The sequence below is a fragment of the Vitis vinifera genome, chromosome 18 (genome assembly GCF_030704535.1).
Source record: "Vitis vinifera cultivar Pinot Noir 40024 chromosome 18, ASM3070453v1".
In the NCBI taxonomy this organism is placed as follows: Eukaryota; Viridiplantae; Streptophyta; class Magnoliopsida; order Vitales; family Vitaceae; genus Vitis; species Vitis vinifera.
The window spans coordinates 4,720,179-4,737,735 of NC_081822.1; the positions used below are offsets into that span (position 1 = coordinate 4,720,179).

At 37.4% G+C, this 17,557-nt stretch overlaps 3 protein-coding genes and 1 pseudogene across 3 annotated transcripts; 1 reads left to right on the forward strand and 3 right to left on the reverse strand.

The window, feature by feature from the left end:
• Nucleotides 1-517: 517 nt before the first annotated feature.
• LOC100257541 (small ribosomal subunit protein eS6) lies at nt 518-3,726 on the reverse strand. Its single transcript, XM_002285716.4, has 6 exons — nt 3,399-3,726; nt 3,240-3,304; nt 1,981-2,038; nt 1,780-1,888; nt 1,350-1,622; nt 518-947 (listed from the first exon to the last, which is right to left on the reverse strand). The coding sequence occupies exons 1-6, from the start codon at nt 3,402-3,404 to the stop codon at nt 709-711; spliced, it is 750 nt and encodes a 249-aa protein (XP_002285752.1). The 5' UTR covers nt 3,405-3,726; the 3' UTR covers nt 518-708.
• Nucleotides 3,727-4,375: 649 nt separating this feature from the next.
• On the forward strand, nt 4,376-6,101 carry LOC100247269 (purine permease 3-like; annotated as a pseudogene).
• A 3,450-nt stretch (nt 6,102-9,551) lies between these two features.
• On the reverse strand, nt 9,552-13,877 carry LOC100232851 (serine/threonine-protein kinase SAPK2). Its single transcript, XM_003634430.4, has 9 exons — nt 13,330-13,877; nt 13,033-13,107; nt 12,179-12,280; nt 11,267-11,320; nt 11,065-11,157; nt 10,874-10,966; nt 10,690-10,794; nt 10,441-10,539; nt 9,552-10,066 (listed from the first exon to the last, which is right to left on the reverse strand). Exons 1-9 carry the CDS (start codon nt 13,447-13,449, stop codon nt 9,800-9,802), a joined length of 1,008 nt encoding a protein of 335 aa, XP_003634478.1. The 5' UTR covers nt 13,450-13,877; the 3' UTR covers nt 9,552-9,799.
• A 456-nt stretch (nt 13,878-14,333) lies between these two features.
• LOC100252387 (plant cysteine oxidase 3) lies at nt 14,334-16,337 on the reverse strand. Its single transcript, XM_059734788.1, has 5 exons — nt 16,089-16,337; nt 15,855-16,003; nt 15,610-15,754; nt 14,736-14,939; nt 14,334-14,653 (listed from the first exon to the last, which is right to left on the reverse strand). The coding sequence occupies exons 1-5, from the start codon at nt 16,204-16,206 to the stop codon at nt 14,541-14,543; spliced, it is 729 nt and encodes a 242-aa protein (XP_059590771.1). The 5' UTR covers nt 16,207-16,337; the 3' UTR covers nt 14,334-14,540.
• Nucleotides 16,338-17,557: the final 1,220 nt, after the last annotated feature.

Below are 17,557 nucleotides of genomic sequence, written 5' to 3' on the forward strand. Positions count from 1 at the left end.
AAACCATCCTTAAAACTGCCAAATTTTGTACGGTAAGGAGTGTGGTTATAACTTATAACCATACTCTCTTAACATGCAAACTTATGCTGCTAAGTGTCCTAGTGCATAAAAAACAACCAACCAGGATTGGAGCAAACTCCAGGACTAGTTCCTCCACAGAATGACTCGGGAGAGTCAGCAAGACATGCCACCAGAGACAGTCCATGCTGAGCCATGCAGTACAAATTTTGTGTAAGATATAAAAAAGTACTTAAATTCCAAAACAAGAACATTGAGCTCTATTGCTTCCATTCCCAACAACTTAATTTTCTGTTTGAAAACTATCCCATTAACACACTTTAAGTTCCGCCAAATTTTTATGTTGTGTTTTGAAAATATGAGGTCTCAAACTGTTTGGATAAGCATGAAGTGTTGGCATGCAAGCACCTCTACCTACCATGGAAAATGCAGGTTGAAGTGCAGAACTACCACCTAGAGATCAAGGACAAATGGAATTTTAATATTTGAAGCAGTCATGTAATTTGAAAAACTTCCCATAATTATAAGTGAACAATCAGCAATCCTCTTGATGAATCTAATGAACTAACAGGGTCTAAAGAAGCACCTTCTGCAGAAGTCATGGAATACTAAAACAAATGGAGAACCATATCAAAAAACTCAGTGACAATCAACTTTAACCAAAATTCAACTTTCTTAGGGAGCATGGGCCTAAGCAGCAACAGATGGCTTAGACGCAGCAGAAAGCCTGGACCTTCTCTTGGCTAAACTCTCGCTGCGGCGTTCTCTCTGCTCCTTCAATCTGGTAGCAAGGAGTTTCTGGTACTCAGCTGCTTCAGACTTGGCCTTAGCAATTCTCTTCTTCTTCTCTGCAATCCTGGCTCGCTTCCTCTGCAAGGTCAAAGGAGTAACCAACCTCTGTATCTTGGGAGCTTTACTGCACTTTTTGCCTGCAAATTAAACAAGCACCCCAAGGCTTTAATAATAGAATAAAAGATGCAGTTAGCCATTTTACCAATTCTTTTTTTGGATAACCATTTTATAACCAATAAAGGCAGAATAAAGAAAGCCAATTGAGCCATCTGAAATAACCAGTAGTCTGAAGTTATCAAAATTAAAACAGTGTCCCATAGTCATGATCAATGGTGAAGCCAAACTCCTCTACTGTAACACAACCACCATCTTAGCCCCATGACCTCATAGAAATTGTGACAAAACACCAGGACTTTTTCATGTATTTGGAAATTGTGATAAAACATCAAGAATACTCTTTTAAAATAGCATCCCACTTTTTTAATGTAGGCTACTTCAGTACTTAAACATATTGAAAGACATAAAATTAAAAAACCTACCAGATTTGGTTGTGAATGATCTGCGGTATGTGTTGACATACTTTCGGACATCATCATCCTTTGAGAGGTTGAAGAGTTTGCGAATCTTTGATGCCCTCTTTGGACCTCTCATTCTTGGTTTTTCAGTGTCTGTCAGCCCAGGAAGATCACTCTCACCCTTCTTCACAATAACCAAGTTCAGAACAGAAAGGTCCTGGCTGACAATGCACCCACGTACAGCCTTCCTCCTCCTCTCTCCATTACGCCTACCATATCCTCGAAAGCAAGGGGTTCCTGCTTAAGCAAAACTAGAACAGTTTTCATCCATCATCTATGACAAGGCAACAAAACATGGTCCTAGCAAAACATGCTTCTAACTGGCCGTGATCCATCTTAAACTTGAAGGAATGGTGGTCAGTGCACCAACACTAATATACCACCAAAAACCCACCTCTATGGAGCAAGAGACTAACACGACCAGGAGTTAACACTCCCTGCTTCATTGGGAACCCTTGCTTGTCACAGCCTCCCATGATTTTGAATACATAGCCATTAAATTCCTGTCACACAAACAAACAAACAAAAATAAATGTTATATAAATCTAGTCTGATAGTAGAATTTTGGCATTGCATAACAATGGTAAATGCTTACCTCTCCGAGGGCATCTCCACTGACCTCCTGCGAGATCCTCTTGTCAAAAAATGCCCGACTACACAAAAGGTGGACAAACATTTTTTGATAAGCAAATAAGGCAAACATATTAAAAAGAACCAAGAAGGCGGAGCAACACTGCAAAAGGCCGATAGGACTAATCAACTAGTAAAATAGAGATATTAAAACCTTTTTCTGACAATTTTGGAAGTAAGATGATATTTAATGGACACTATATTTGTTGTTAATATTAGTCAGCCATAGTTGAAATGCATGTAAGAATTTGTGCATGACAAAGGGGGTAGTTACAATCATCCCAGGTAGTTGCTGCTAGAAAAAGTAAAATCTGAAGCTGCCATAAAACAAACTCAGAAAATTACAATGAAAACAACAGTAAATTTTCCAAATGTAATTAACTATGCCAGGTACCTACCATCAAGAACAGGGCAGGCCATAGAAGACAAATGGCATCCATCTCACACATGACCATGCCCATTGATGAAAAATGGTGCCCATCTCACACATGATTATAAAAAATTGGAAGAGTAAAATTTCAGGGGAAGAAAAATGGCATCCATTTTACACATGATTATGAAAAACTGGAAGAGTGACTTTTCAGGAGAAACCAAGGATAACTATTTTAGAGTGATTGATAGTGATAACTCCCATTTTCATCAATAGCCCCTATTCACAACCACCTGTTTTTACCAGCAAGCACTATATAAAAATGCAACTGAGCCATTTAAATACAACAACTTTCTTTATGTTTTTACATGTATGTGTGAAAACATGTTCCACTTGTATGACATCAGAGAGAAGTCAGATTTGTGAACAATCTATGACTATAAGCTATTACAACAAAGCTTCTTAAGCTAGCAGATTCCGCGAATACTGAGATGGGCGACATTCCACATGAATAACACACATTTTCTTCCCTTTTTCCATTTATATTTTTGATGCACAAAATGTGTTAGTGGTTGTTTCATAAATAATACTAGCACTGCAAATCTCAGAAGATGGCATCTTCATCAAAGAACTTTAGATTTTCACAAACCATATATATAAACAAACCCAAAATGAGCAGAGAATCCCCATCCTAGCAAACCAATCAAATCCTATCCTAAGTCCATATACAAAAACAAAAAAAACAAAAAAAGAAAGAAAGAAAGAAAGAAAGAAAGAAAAGCAACAAAACCAAGAATGATTCAATCACATATTTTAATCCATATATGAGAACACTGAATCAAGTAAGCACTTACAGTTTCTGGTCATCGTCAATCTCAAGCTTCTTCTGGCATCCTGTGGTCGGATTCGCGATATTGAACTGCAAAACACACACAGAATATCAAATTAGGGTTTTGAAACATTGAAGAATGGCCGGAGATCATGAATTGCAAATTGGTTTTCGTGGATCGAACCTTCATCCTGGATCAGAGAGGAGGCTGGCGGCTCTGGCGAAAGAGATGAGAGAAGCCCTGCCGCTAGGGTTTTGTAGTCACTGCCTACTTATGTTGATAGAGGACGCCGTGGGTGTCGACCTTACACGTGGACAGATTTTCCTTTTGGTAACGGGAACGATCCCCTGCTATGCGTTCGAATCATATTAGCCGTCCGATTAAGGCTTTTGATCAGTTGATCTAAGGTGCTAAAATTGGTTCCTCATATGCACTACCATTTTTTTTATATATATATATAAATATAAAATAAAATATTTGTATATCATGTTTTTCTTATAAAAATGAATAAAAGAAGCTAGAAAAAAAATGATATTTTTCATATATACAATCCACGGACCATAGGCGTTAAAAGAGGACTAGGCTTCATGAGTTGGGCCCAACACAGACCCATCCACGAAGCCTGGGTTGTAGGGCCTATACATGGTCCAAACCACTCCACGCTGGATTGTAGGCCCATTCAATCAAGCCTACGACTTCTCTTTATTATCAAAATCACTTTCAAGCCCCACCATGACACACCTCTACGGAAAATAATCAACCCTACTATTAAGAAAAATGAGTCACTTATGGCTTTTTAACTTTTCATGATTTAAATATTTCATAAACTTCAATTAGTTTTCCTTTTAAAAATAAAAATAAGAAGTGGTCATGATCATTCCAAATCGGGATGAAGTAAGCTGAAAACCAATCAAACCTAAAAATAAATTCATCCTTTGGGCTAATCCCACCCCCACCTAACCAACTAAAGCATTGGCAGATCCAGCCACAGGGATATGATTCATATGAAAGTGGGTAGATTCAAAGGTTTATAATTCCTGAGAACGAACGCAAGCATCAATTATTGATTCTAGTGGTAATACGACCGTGGCACTGAATTTATAATTTAGTCGAGGATATCAATGCTTGTCTCTTTATCGGTGGGGCGACCATTACTTTGCATGCCTCCCACTTTTCTGAGTCTGTCTTTCTGATTATTATGTTCAGAAAAATGCTAAGAAAAGATTAAAAAGGATAAAGGCGAGTGTGACTAGAGAGTCCAATGCCTCTGCCTCATCTCATCCACTTTGAGTGCTAAATCTCTGTGCAGTGAGTAGCAGCAACAAAGAATTGGAGATGGAGAGTTCCCAAGGAAGCCAGAACGAGGCAACGCAGCGTCAAAGAAGGAAGTCTCTGAAGGCAATGTTTCTGGTACTTGTGAACTGTGTCTTGATGACAATTGGCCAAGTAGGTGGCCCCTTGCTTCTAAGGATCTACTATTTGCATGGGGGAAAGAGGAAATGGCTCAATGCTTGGCTGCTCACCTCTGGGTTCCCCATCTTGATCCTCCCAATGGCCTTTTCTTACTTGCGAGCTCAGGCCAAAGGGCAAGCCACCGTATTACTGGTTACGCCTAGGCTTGTTGCTGCCAGTGCCTTCCTGGGAATTCTACTTGGGCTTGATGGTTACCTCTATTCGTTTGGTTTATCTTACCTCCCCATATCGGTTTCTTCCCTTCTTGGTTCAACTCAGCTGGCCTTCACTGCAATTTTCGCTTTTATTGTGGTGAAGCATAAGTTCACACATTACTCGGTAAATGCAGTGGTGTTAATGACCTTCGGATCAATCGTTCTTGGGCTTCACATGAATGGAGATCGCCCGAGTGGGGTGTCTGATGGGAAGTATTTGCTGGGTTTTTTAATGACCCTCGGCGCTGCTGCCCTTCATGGGTTCATTATGCCAGCACTGGAGTATACTCACTTGAAGGCCGGTATGCCCATCACCTTTGATCTTGTCATGCAGATTCAGTTCCTTATCTCCATGTTTGCCACTCTGTTTTGCACCATCCCCATGGTCATCAACAAGGACTTTCAGGTACTTGAAATCACCTGTATTTAAATCCCTCACTGGCCGTCTCGAGCACAATATATGACACACAACCTTCCAAAACTCTACATCAACTCAGGGGGAGGTCCATTAAGTAATACCAATGATCTTCCAGAAGCTCCACAGTTGGAAATCCATTGAATCTAAAGAAAATATTTCTTTAGAATGTTTACTCATCTCAACTATGCCCAATCCCCAAAATTCTGCAGCTTCTATTGTCGTGTAACTTATAAAACATACCTGTTGGTGTTGTTTTCACATGAGGAAACCATCCTGGTCAAAAATCACTTCCCAGACCATCTGCGTGGAGAATTTAGAAGTTGCTTCCAAATGAATTTGAAAATGAACTGATTTTCCATAGATTTTGTGTAGGCTGTTTCAAAAGAAGCAGCAGAATATGGTCTTGGAGAGACTAAGTATTACATGGTGAGTATTGGCAGCAGTAGCAATGCAGTTGCTGATCATAGGAAGTATTGGAGTGATCTTCTGCTCCACGTCCCTCCTGGGAGGTCTTGTGTCATCTCTTCTAGTTCCTGTCCAGCAGGTTTTTGCTGTACTTTTCTTGCACGAGAGATTCAATGCTGATAAGGGCATGGCTTTAGCCATGTGCCTGTGGGGTTTTGCCTCCTACTTCTATGGAGAATACAGATCAACCTACAAGAAAATTCCATCAAAACAAGAGTCAGAGGTAGAAATCATCTGAATTTATAACATTTCATGTGATTCAAATCAATTCAACACCGAATTCATTTGTCCATGCTTCTTTTACAATTTACATATATCACACTGTTGATTAATCTTTTTTCCAGTTATGTGATAATTGATGTAGCACCGCGCAGGCATTTCAGGGTGTCAAAGTTTCCTCCTGTTCAATAACTAGAAAAACCCTTTTACATGCCTCATAAAGCCATTCAGATATTTCAAGGGAAAAAACAAACAAACAAGAGAGCTAGAACTCTGCTTTTTGAACGAGGGGGTCCAACTTTATATATATATATATAGGTAAATAAGAGTTTGTATTAGAAATGCCTAGAAGTAGCGAAAAAGGTATACAGAAAGTATACAAACATCGTCATAGGAGCTATGAAAAAAGAAAGACAAAAAACCTTCTATCTAGATAAAAAAAAAAACCACTTTATAAAATCAATCATGAACAAAGAATAATCTTCTAAATACACTAAAACCTAATTCACAAAAGTATACAAAAAAAAAAATGTTTTAAAACTTGGTTGAACCATTCAATGTCATTGAACACTCTTTCATTTCTTTTCTTCCATAAGGTCCACATTAAGCAAAAGGGGGCAGCCCTCTAAGCCTTCTCCCTTCTTTTATTCACAAAAGCTTTATGTCAACCAATCAAATTCCTTTTAATTGGGAAGTACAAGACTCATTGTACACTAAATAGAGAGAAAAACAAGCTTCATAGCACTGTAACCTTTTTACAAAATAGGATTAGGTGATAACCGATTTCCTCTTTTTTTTTTACACAAGTAACACATATTCGACGTATTCCTCTTCTCAAGGGCATTGTCCAACTTGAGAAGTACTTTTTCTGCTTCTTGATGTTACATTCGTGATAATTAGAATCCCACTTGTCGTAAGTGGAAAAATGAGTAAGAAAATTATCCTAAAATGACTAGGTAGAAGTGGCTAAAACCAAAAAGACGAACACAACATCTCAATTGGCAACCAAGCTAGCCATGCCTATGGCTTACATGTACAACTTTACAGGCATTGGCCCTTGGCTAGGTAGCTATTTAGCCATTACGAGGGAACCAATTAGCAACTAACTAGGGTAGATTCTTGAGCCTAATGCCTTGTACTGACTAGGCATGGCAGCTAAGTCTGACACGCTAGGCCGACCACTTCAGCCCAACGAGATAACCGTCATAATTAGATAGGATGGTTATGACTAACTCCCAATGTTTGCCACCTATCTGAATAAATGAGTAGATTCTATAACATCCCGCACTTCCCACAATAATGTCACTGTGTCTGATATGATTATCCCTTTATATATGATATACACCATACAATCATGTTAGATTAATTTCATTAATCTCTATTAAGGTTTTGACTAAATATACATAATTGTCATTGATTTGAAATTTTATTAAATATTTATCATAGTTTGAGTGAAAAGGAAAGTGGGTAAAAATAATAAATGAAAATGATAGAAAAAATATTTTATAAAATTTTAAATTAATAAAAATTATGTATATTTAGTCAAAACCTTAATAGAGACAAATGAAATTAAATCGAATTATGTTAGAAATGCCACCAATCTTATATGAACAATCCAAGTACTCTTCCTAAACTATCCACCTAAGATGCCAAATAAGAGACAAAAATAGGAAAGAAGGTAACTTTGATATATCCTTTAAGAATTCCCTAGTTTTCCATTCTCTCTTTTCTGCTCCCTAAAAACTAATTTGAACATTGGGAAAGAATTTTCAAGACCCCCTTGGATCTTCCTTGCTTTGTAGGTCATTCTTTAGTGCTTTAAGAAATTGCCCAAGTTTGGATTTGCTCAATTAGCTCGTGTTAAAACTTTCCCGATCATTATTTTGCCAACAAGTACCTCCGCTTATTCAATCCCCTCTCCTCCACTAGATCTTTCAAAGTCATTCATGAGTGATGACCTCTTCCCATTCTTTTCCCTTTCATACACTTCTTTTATAAAGTGACACTCCATCCTCTTTGTTAATGCCCTATTTTATAAAATTCAAATTATAATGTATTACATGTGTAATATATATCATGCTAACTTCATGTACTCATCAACTATAAGATATCACATGTCTTGCTACATAATAATACATGTTCAATACCACTTTTCATTAACATAACATGTTAAACATTTCACTCTTGATCTCAATGTGTTGATAGATCTATGTTTTGCTTATATAGCTTCTATGTCATAATATTATGTTCACTAATTATAAAGGCTTATCTTCAAATATGTTATTAGGTAATCTAGATGTTTGTGAGATACCAATACATGCTCATGAAAAATGCCAAGGGATTTCTCATATTATACTTTTTGGTGAATGTGATACTAAGAGAGTTGATTGTACCATCCCTTACCAAAGAGATACTTATGGCTAGATGAGCCATATCTCATGGATGGTGTCACCCTTAACACCTCATCTTGCTGTTAATACGTTTACTCGAATTTGAAGCATTGTTAGAAGGTTCAAAATAGACTTGATGCATCTAAAGGGTAGAAATATTTTTCCACCATTTAGCATTTTGAGACCAGTTTAAAGATCGTTTTATGGTTAGAAGTTCATTGAGCTGAGGATTAACATGCAATGAACCGAATCTCGATCAGAACGAAAGGGATAAAACCACTGTGTCTTTATTACACAGGCTATTTTCAAAAGCTTTAGTATTATCAATGATACATTTACTTGATATCTACTATTTTGGAATACTATAAAAAGATTCAATTTATCGTCAAACTAAATAAGAAATATTCCTCTGTACACCTTATTTCACTATCACTCTCTAGTCCTTTCACGTCTCTGACTCTGCTCTACTCTCACCTTAGGTTATTGACTCGGGATTACAAGAACCTACACAAACACCCTTAAATGCGGCGCCAACATTCTTTTGAAAATGCCTTGTATACCCAAAGTTGAACGGGGCTTTCCTCTGGATTTTTACCTATCAATCTTATCCAATTTGAGTCATCAATTCGTTGTTTTTTTCCGCCAATTAATTAATAAAATCTCTTTCTTCCTCGATGATGTTTGCATAGAGAATTGAATACTGGAGAAAATAAATAAATAAATAAGAAGTTATGGTAGAAACTTCCCCCTGTTTTCCTGTGAAAAGATGGGACAAATATTAAACCGTGGTTTAGCCGAAACTAGTTCTGGCTGCCCTCTGCCACTAGACTATAGTTCGCTAACAACGGCAAAAATTACAACATATACCTCGTCTCCCCTGTATGATTGTGGGTCATGACTGATGAGACTTGGCGGAGCAATTCAGATATGAGTCATATGACATTCTTTTCTTTCCCCTATGGGATCCTACAATTGACCCAAAAGCGAAGATGCAGCATGGAAGCGGGTCATGGCCCCTTCATCCATTCTTAAACATGATGACATGGAAAAGTTTTCTCAAATACCCTGGGTTTCATGAATCGGGGTTTTTGGTTGGTGGGGGGCGGCTGGCTTCATAGGAAGCCCAGAATAGCAATAAATTGGGGAAAAAAAAAAATCAGATCCATGAGACAGTTCATGTTACAATTATAAAATATTCCACATAATTCCCCAAGCAGAAACAATTTGGACTTATTTAGCTTCGTTACACACAAGGAACATGTAAGCAGACAAACGGATTCCTCCAACTTAACAAAAATCTGATAATCGATGCCTCTGACCATGGACGCACTGCCTCAGCAAGGTGGAATATGTTCGTATAAATTGTTTAAAATGAACACGCAAAATCATCGCCACTTTCTATATCTTTTGATTTGTATAAATTGTTTACAATGGACACACAAAATCACCACTAGTTTCTATATCTTCATCAGCGTCAATGTCATCAAGATCCATGCTGCCTTCCATAAAAGGCCCACCCGCCTTGCGCACTCCGGTAGTTTTCCTTGCCTCTTGTATTATGGATAGTATCTCTTCTACACTTTGGGATGGGTTATTTACATCATTTTTCTGCCAGCTTCCTCCATCCATCATTTCTATAGGCAAGTTCTTTAAGAACCACGGATGTGTCTTAATTTCCGGGATTGTTATTCTCTGCAAAGATACAAATAGGAACACAACAAGAACATCAGAGGTTCGGATCCAGATTCAACATCGCATTTACTGTGCAAAGAGAGAATGGAAAAAAGATAAAAAAAAAGAGAAAAAAAGAAAAAAGGCTAACGCTAGGGCAATTGCATTGGCTAACTAGAAGAAAAAAGAATTCAAATTACTTGTCAACTAAGAGCTCTGCATGAAATACCTCTAATTTTATTGACACTTATATGGTCTATGTTACCCCATTCAAGAAGATTTCAAATCTAATGGTTATTAGAAGTGAACCAGACCCCTATTAATTGGTTCTTAAGAGTTCTTAATATGAACAAAGTTTGGGTGAGCCAGGCTATCATCAACAAGAAGCACATTACCTTATCTGGGTTTGCCACAAAAACTCGAGATAGCAGATGTCTACACTCAATGGACACTCTGACGTAATCTGGAATTGAGTAGTGGACGCTAAGTATTCTCTGTCATGAGCAGAAAAATCATGATTAAAAATAAGAAAACCAACGTATAATCAACACGAGCTTGCTTTGTTTTTTGTTTCTTTTTGGGCGGATTTTTTTTTCTTAGGAGGAGATGGTGGGGGAGGGGGAGGATGTTGGTACTATACTCACACCAATTGTCTTCCTGAAGTTTCTGGGATCATCAGGATCTTCAAAGGGATACGCCCCAACCAGCATCACATATAAAGTGACCCCACAGGACCAAACATCTGAGAGCTACAGTTCTTAAGGATTAGATATGGATAAATAAGTGGTAAGGCAAACACAGCGGGCAAAAGAGAGAAATTGGTTTCACCTTCCCATCATATTCTTTTCTAGACAGGACCTCAGGTGCAATGTAGGCTGGTGTTCCAACAGTAGATTTTGGTTGAGAGTGCAACACAGATGACTACACAAAAGACAGCCACTATTCAGAGTTTCATCAAATAACAGCAGCAACTAGAAAATATTCATGATCTGGTTCTGCCTCATTAGCACAACAATTACCTTTGAGTATCCAAAATCACATATTTTGACACGTGGTGCTGTACTTCCATCTAAGAGTGTATTTTCCAGCTTAAGATCTCTATGACAAATTCGCTGCAAGTATTACATAAACCTCTTTAAAACCAGTCAGCTTGAGGACCCTGAAATAACTATTTACAATAGAAATTTACAACACATAAACAAGAAAAGATTAAAATAATACCATTGAATGGCAGTAACTGACTCCAGATATCAGTTGTTGGAAGAAAAATCTTGCCTGATGCAAATTAACAGAAACAGCAAAGTGGTAAGACTTAAACTAAATTCTTCATCAATAACTATATAGATACAATCATACAAGCATAGAGCTTTGGAGGAATCCATCCTTTCATAATTTTCAAGGAATGCGTAATGGAGATAATGATGCCACGGATGCACAAGAAAAACTACCCTAAAAAAAGGGTAAAATTGTCGCATGGAATTTCTCATCCATAATGGTCCCTCTCAGAACGTTTATATTCGGCTGCTTATAAATGTCATCCATGGCAATGTCTTATACACCCTACTTTTTGTTACTACAGATGCTCCAATCTATCCATACCCTTGTAAAAGAGGCCTATCATTTGGAGAGAAACAATCTAATAATCTTAATACCTTAACCACTAATCAGTCAGAATGAACTGCACTTTCATGATCAAGAAAGCAATATGGTAAAACCACCACACCTAAATAAGTTTTGAATTTGGCCCAGGTATATGTTAGCCAACAACTAGGGGTTTTGATTGAAGTATTTGTCCCAGGAGTTGGAAATAATATGAGATTGAAGCCATTTCCATTTGTTCTTGCAGTACTTGGGCACAAATTCCATCTATTAAACTGAAGCAATCATTTCCACCTCCAGCCCACCAGGAAAGGAAGCAAAGATATTGCAAAGCTGGGTTCATCACAGGAACTTGTAAATTTGTAAGTATTCTTGAAGTTTTAAAGCTAACCCGATAACACAAAATCATTTTAAAAGCCACAGAAACAAATTGTGCAAGATACAGATGGAACATTTTCATTTCCATGGATGACCCAAACAACACTCACTACATAGTTAATGATTTTTTGCTTGAATTTTCCTCTTTTACTTTACCTCATCCTCACTGAATCTACCAGCATTGCATATCCTCCCAAAGAGTTCTCCTCCTGCAGCATACTCCATGACTATCGCTAGATGAGTTGGTGTCAGCAAGACCTGCAATGATAGCCACCCAAACTCTTAATCTGAATTAACAAAGATACACTGGTAAATTTCCAACCCTTTTAGTTTCTCTTAATGGGAGTTGAGCTCATACAAATAAAGGAGGAACAACAACATTCTACTAACTTAAGCATGAAAGGCTATGTGGGCATTAGCAAATGCCTTGTCATATTTTGATAATCTAGAATGGAAACTGAAGCTTTATTTTGGGTTTGGTTTTCAAATTAAGCAAGAAACTGGATCAGCTGGTAACAGCATTCCTCACAGTATACAAAACAAAATAAGTTTGTCTTCAAGTATCATTTTTCTTCAGATTTCTTAGTCTAATCGCAAAAGGTATATCCTTGAAGAACACATTCATTTCTAGTGGAAATAGACTCAGAGTTACTGATTTAGAAATTTGTAAAAACAAAAAATCACCTGAATGGTCGAAAGAAGGATTTTCCAATGACTAGTTTTATAAAAAAATATTGTTAAAAAAAAAAAAAAAACAGAGCCCTGAAAACAAGGACAGGCATCTCCTAATGAGAGAAAATATAATTCTCTCGTGAGGGATCTCAAGATTCTCAACCATAGAAATAAATAACAAGTCTAAAACCCGAACAAAACCTCTCACCATTGAGCATTAAGTATTCGTCCCTCCTGCATAGAATGTTCATACCACATTGAAGGAAACTAGCATTTATACTAACCATCTAAATCCCCAACAAAACACTCATACAACATAAAGAACTTTAAATACAAACCTCCTTGAATCTAACTATATTGGGATGCATCAATGATCTATGGTTCATAATTTCCCTTTGCACATGTTCATCAATCTGCAACACAAAACAACCTCTATATCTGTAATAAGATCAAAGACTGAAAGCAAGAACATTATCCTTTTTTATACAAAATCAGCTTTAAAAATCCCAACCAAGAATTTAAAAGCCCGGATGAAAAAGAAAGTGTAATCACATCTGACACATCAAATTTCCTTAAAAAAAAAAAAAAAAAAAAAGAATTAGAAGAAAGGAAAAAAGAAACGGTCAACCCTGTACCTTCTGGCCTCTCTCAATAAACTTAACAGCAAAGAGTTCTCTAGTGCGCTTATCCGAAACAAGCCTGGCAACCCCGAAATTCCCAGATCCAATATCTTTAATAATCTCGTAACGCTCCATAGCTTTAGATCATCAAACTACAAAATCCGAAGAGTCTAGCTATATATTTCCAATTTTTTCCTCTCCCCTCTCTATCGTCTCAGTTCTTCGTCAAAGAAAGGGGCATGGATTTCTAAGCTGTTGGAGTAAAGGCAACTTGTAGTTTTGAGTTTATCCCGTCCTTGATGAAGTACAAACCCCCATTGTATCGGTCGGGCAGCCTTCAATTGTATTTTACGCTGTGAGCATGGTGACCGGAGAAACGTGTAGAAAAACGTGGAGAGACCTGGAATTTGCAGCTGACAATGACATGGTTTTGTTAGTATCAGGCGGTGTGCAGCATGCGGATACCCTTGTTTTCCATGGCCATGAGGGAACGGCTGGCGGTCCTAGATTTGCCACGTCCCTACGGCACCCGCTGAATTTTCCTTCCTTAAAACCCTTGCAGCACGTCAACTACACGTCATCGATATGTTACATGATATACATGTTCTGTTAATCTTATGATTCTGACACATCATCTTATTCGATGATCCACCTCAACCCTATATCCTTTTCAATTTGTTTTTGGTAAATAGACGGATTAGATAATTTTTTTCAATAATAATAATAATTAAATAACTAAAGCTATTCAATTAAGTAAAATTGGCATAATACAATTTCAACCATTAAACAGTTTTTTGGCCCCCTTCTCACAATAGGACAAATTTTAAAGAAGAGAAGGCGTGCCATGGTCGCAAGGTGCCACTACGAGATACAGAGGCGACCAACCGAACAATTGAAAAACCATGTGTAATGACTGGGGTTGGTTGCAAGTTGCTGCTACTAGACAAAGGGGAGACAGCTTGGTAAGACCCACATATTGATGGGTCATGACTGTGCAGTAAATATTTGCGACTTTGGAAGAAAAAAAAATCTAAATTATATAATTTGTTTATGAATATGGTTGGCAATGAACGGTATACATATAAACCTGATTGTAACATTTTTTTTTCACCATATGAAAGGGTAGCTGCTGAGATTGTAATTTCTGAATCTGTTAAATCAATCTCAGAGGATCCTGTATTGCTATAAATATATACATATACACCCGACAGAATAAGCTGAACGTTCTATGAACAAGTCATGAGCTCATCCCCAGCAGCGACAACGGAAGGGCCAAGATATGGTGCTCTAGTGACCACTAGATCATCTGGCAAATCTCTTTCCTCAAGTATGACGTAACCTGCGCCACAAATATTGAAGCAGCAAAATCAAAATCCATCTCAAGATCAGGTAAGCATCATATCTCATTACTTTTTACTCACCAGGAAGCGTTGGAATTGGCATGTCATTAAAGTAAGTGGAAGGCCTTCCAAACTCCTCACTGTATGGCGGAGCCAACACATCCAAGATGGCACAAGGAGTGAGTGCTGTGAAGGAATGAATGTTTCCACCGCTCCTTGGGAATAAGATGGATGGCTCGCGTGGTGCGTTGAAGATGCTGTTTGTCACAATTCCAGCTAGTCCAACTGCACCCACCAATTCCATAATAAAATCTCCACGTTCCCATAGGATTTGACAACGGGAAAATGAAAGTCGCTATTCGATAGTCAAAAAATGCAATTGATGTTGCTTAATTTGAATATCCTTTCCATACTTATGTATAGATGATGTTTCAGCTGTGAGTTGCATATTCTACCTCGTCCAGAACCTCGTCCACATAGCTACAGCCTACAGGCACTATTACTCCAGAGACTCTTAACTTAAACGCGACCGTTGGGGATTGACTATCGTGAACAAGTGTGTCAATTTCTCCCAACTCCTATGTAAAGTTTCCATATAAATAATCATGCTCGAGCTTAATAACTGTCCCTACAGATTCATTTACCTGATCAAAGTTTAATTAAGAAGGGGTTAAAAATGGAGGTATATGTGGGGAATGGGGTAAGTAGTACCCCAACTATGTATCTGGAGAATGGAGATCCTTCTGCTTGACGCTAAACCATCGGAAGAAGTTGCTTCTGCACATACTCTAAGAACCGTATGTTGTTCATCTTCAATTTAATTCCCTAGATAAGGCATGAAGTGTGTCTGGATTAACTGATTTATTAGTGTATTGATCATTCTTTGTTAAAATGTGTCTTGATGGCATCATGATATATGCATAAAGAAAGAGCACAACTACAATCAAGTTCTTACTTGTTCTGCAGCTGGAATTCTCTGCTTTCACCCAGTCATAAGCTTTAACATGAACAGAACCATAGAGGAGTTTGCTCAGAACCGTCATATTTGGATGATCATGAAGGGGAAATGTTCCTCCTGCAGGGAAGCAAAACACTCCCATCTGCCCATCACAAAACCAAGTCATCCCATTTTACCTTTCACTGATCGTCAAAACAAATAACATTCCACATCCTGGCATTCACAAACATGTTTTCACTTACAGAGAAATTGTCGCATTCACGTATGTGAATATAAGTTATTTCAGAGACTGCTTGTCCGCAAACCAATCCTTTTGTAATCTTTGGGCTTGAAAATGGAGACTGGTGTAAGCTAAATTCGTCAATCCCAACATCGATGGCTTCCATTAAGTCTGCGTGAAATGAAATTCAAAACTTCATACAAACTTGCAACTCTTTTTCTCAATAAATATTCATGAAAGGAGATCGATGCAATACCTAGGAGATTCTTCAGCCACTGAATCTGTTGGAAAGTTGGAAGCTCCTTCTGAGAGAACACAGCATCACAGGCATCATACAGCACTTGTATCTTACTTCTCTCAATTGCGCAGTCCATGGCCTTCTGTTGCCTGAATTTGTCATGCACCACTGGAAGCCGGTGAATGGTGATAAATAGAGAGAGAAGACTTGTAAAATTCAAACTACATCAACTAAACCTGGGGCTTTGTCTTGACTTTGGCTTACTGTGGGCTTCTTTTTTCTTCTCGCTTGTGTTTCTGCTTTTCCAAGTCACGATTGCCTCATGGCCTTGAGGTAATTATGAAGTCTCGGTACGCACACATCATCCCAATGAGAATTATTGAAAGGCAAAGTCGTCATTCCCAACAGGAACTCTCCTAATTCAAGTGAATCAGGATATTGGCTTATGCAGTAACCGGTAAGTTCATAGCATAAGAATATTAAATTTCACAACGAAACACATGAAAACAATTGATTGAGTTTTACGGGAAGAGCATTACTTCATACTCCACCAAAAAATAACACTGCCTTGGCCTAAGCACTCGTTTTTCCATAACGCTAAGGTTTAAGCTAAACACAGGGCAGGCGTTTATGAGACTGCTCGGAGACGTTTGTAGGTGAATCGTGCGAAATGTCACATAAAGAGATCATATGAGAATTAAGAAACAAGGCTGAGGTTGATGCAATGATGCATTCATATAACAAGTTAGGGAGCAGGGTCCAACAATGCCCTTAATCACAAGGTAAGGACAGAAAGACTTTTCACACTAGAGTGCAGCATTCACATTTCAATGCTTCATAGTGAATTTGGTATGCATTGTGTGAAACATCCCACCCAAAACCAACGGGCCCGCCCAAGCAGACAATGACAATCATGAGTCTCAACTCTTTTTGACCTACGAAATTGGAAGTTTCTGGGGAAAAAATCATTAATCTTTACTACGTGCGATTACCTCGTTTGGAGTGCGGACCATCAACCGTGGAAATTGAAATGGCTAAGATGTCTTCGAATATTTCAAAATATATCTGTATACGTATGATGTTTAAAAGTCGGATGCGAATCCCATTAATATTATAAATTTATGGATAAAATTTAATTTATAATAATAATAATAATAATTTTTAATTTTTTTCTAAATAAATAATCTTCAAACTAAATAACACTTGATAATATATTAAATTTATTAGTATGTCTATTAATTTTTTAAAAAAAATTGAAATTCAAATAATAAACCTATTAATACCATAAATTTATGAATAAAAATTATTTTAGACCATATTATTTTTTCTGTACATAATTATATTTTATAAATTTTATCATTAAAAAAAATAAACTTTAAATAGATTTTATATTTAATTTATTAATTATTTTAACAATTTTTATAAATAATTTAAAACTAAAAAAATAAATATAGTTACCGAAAAGAATAATACATCAAAACTAATAG

What these genes read in the sequence shown, in the direction of transcription:
- LOC100257541 (XM_002285716.4), bottom strand. An exon ending in ATTGACGATGACCAGAAACT is followed by an intron (nt 2,039 to 3,239) that starts GTAAGTGCTTAC and finishes CCTTTTGTGTAG; the next exon opens with TCGGGCATTTTTTGACAAGA. An exon ending in GTGGAGATGCCCTCGGAGAG is followed by an intron (nt 1,889 to 1,980) that starts GTAAGCATTTAC and finishes TTTGTGTGACAG; the next exon opens with GAATTTAATGGCTATGTATT.
- LOC100232851 (XM_003634430.4), bottom strand. Translation starts at nt 13,449, where the DNA reads ATGGAGCGTTACGAGATTATTAAAGATATTGGATCTGGGAATTTCGGG. An exon ending in GTAGATTCAGTGAGGATGAG is followed by an intron (nt 11,321 to 12,178) that starts GTAAAGTAAAAG and finishes AATTTGCATCAG; the next exon opens with GCAAGATTTTTCTTCCAACA. An exon ending in TTGTGGCAAACCCAGATAAG is followed by an intron (nt 10,067 to 10,440) that starts GTAATGTGCTTC and finishes GTATCTTTGCAG; the next exon opens with AGAATAACAATCCCGGAAAT.
- LOC100252387 (XM_059734788.1), bottom strand. Translation starts at nt 16,206, where the DNA reads ATGGACTGCGCAATTGAGAGAAGTAAGATACAAGTGCTGTATGATGCC. An exon ending in GTGAATGCGACAATTTCTCT is followed by an intron (nt 15,755 to 15,854) that starts GTAAGTGAAAAC and finishes TGTGATGGGCAG; the next exon opens with ATGGGAGTGTTTTGCTTCCC. An exon ending in GCCAATTCCAACGCTTCCTG is followed by an intron (nt 14,654 to 14,735) that starts GTGAGTAAAAAG and finishes TTTGTGGCGCAG; the next exon opens with GTTACGTCATACTTGAGGAA.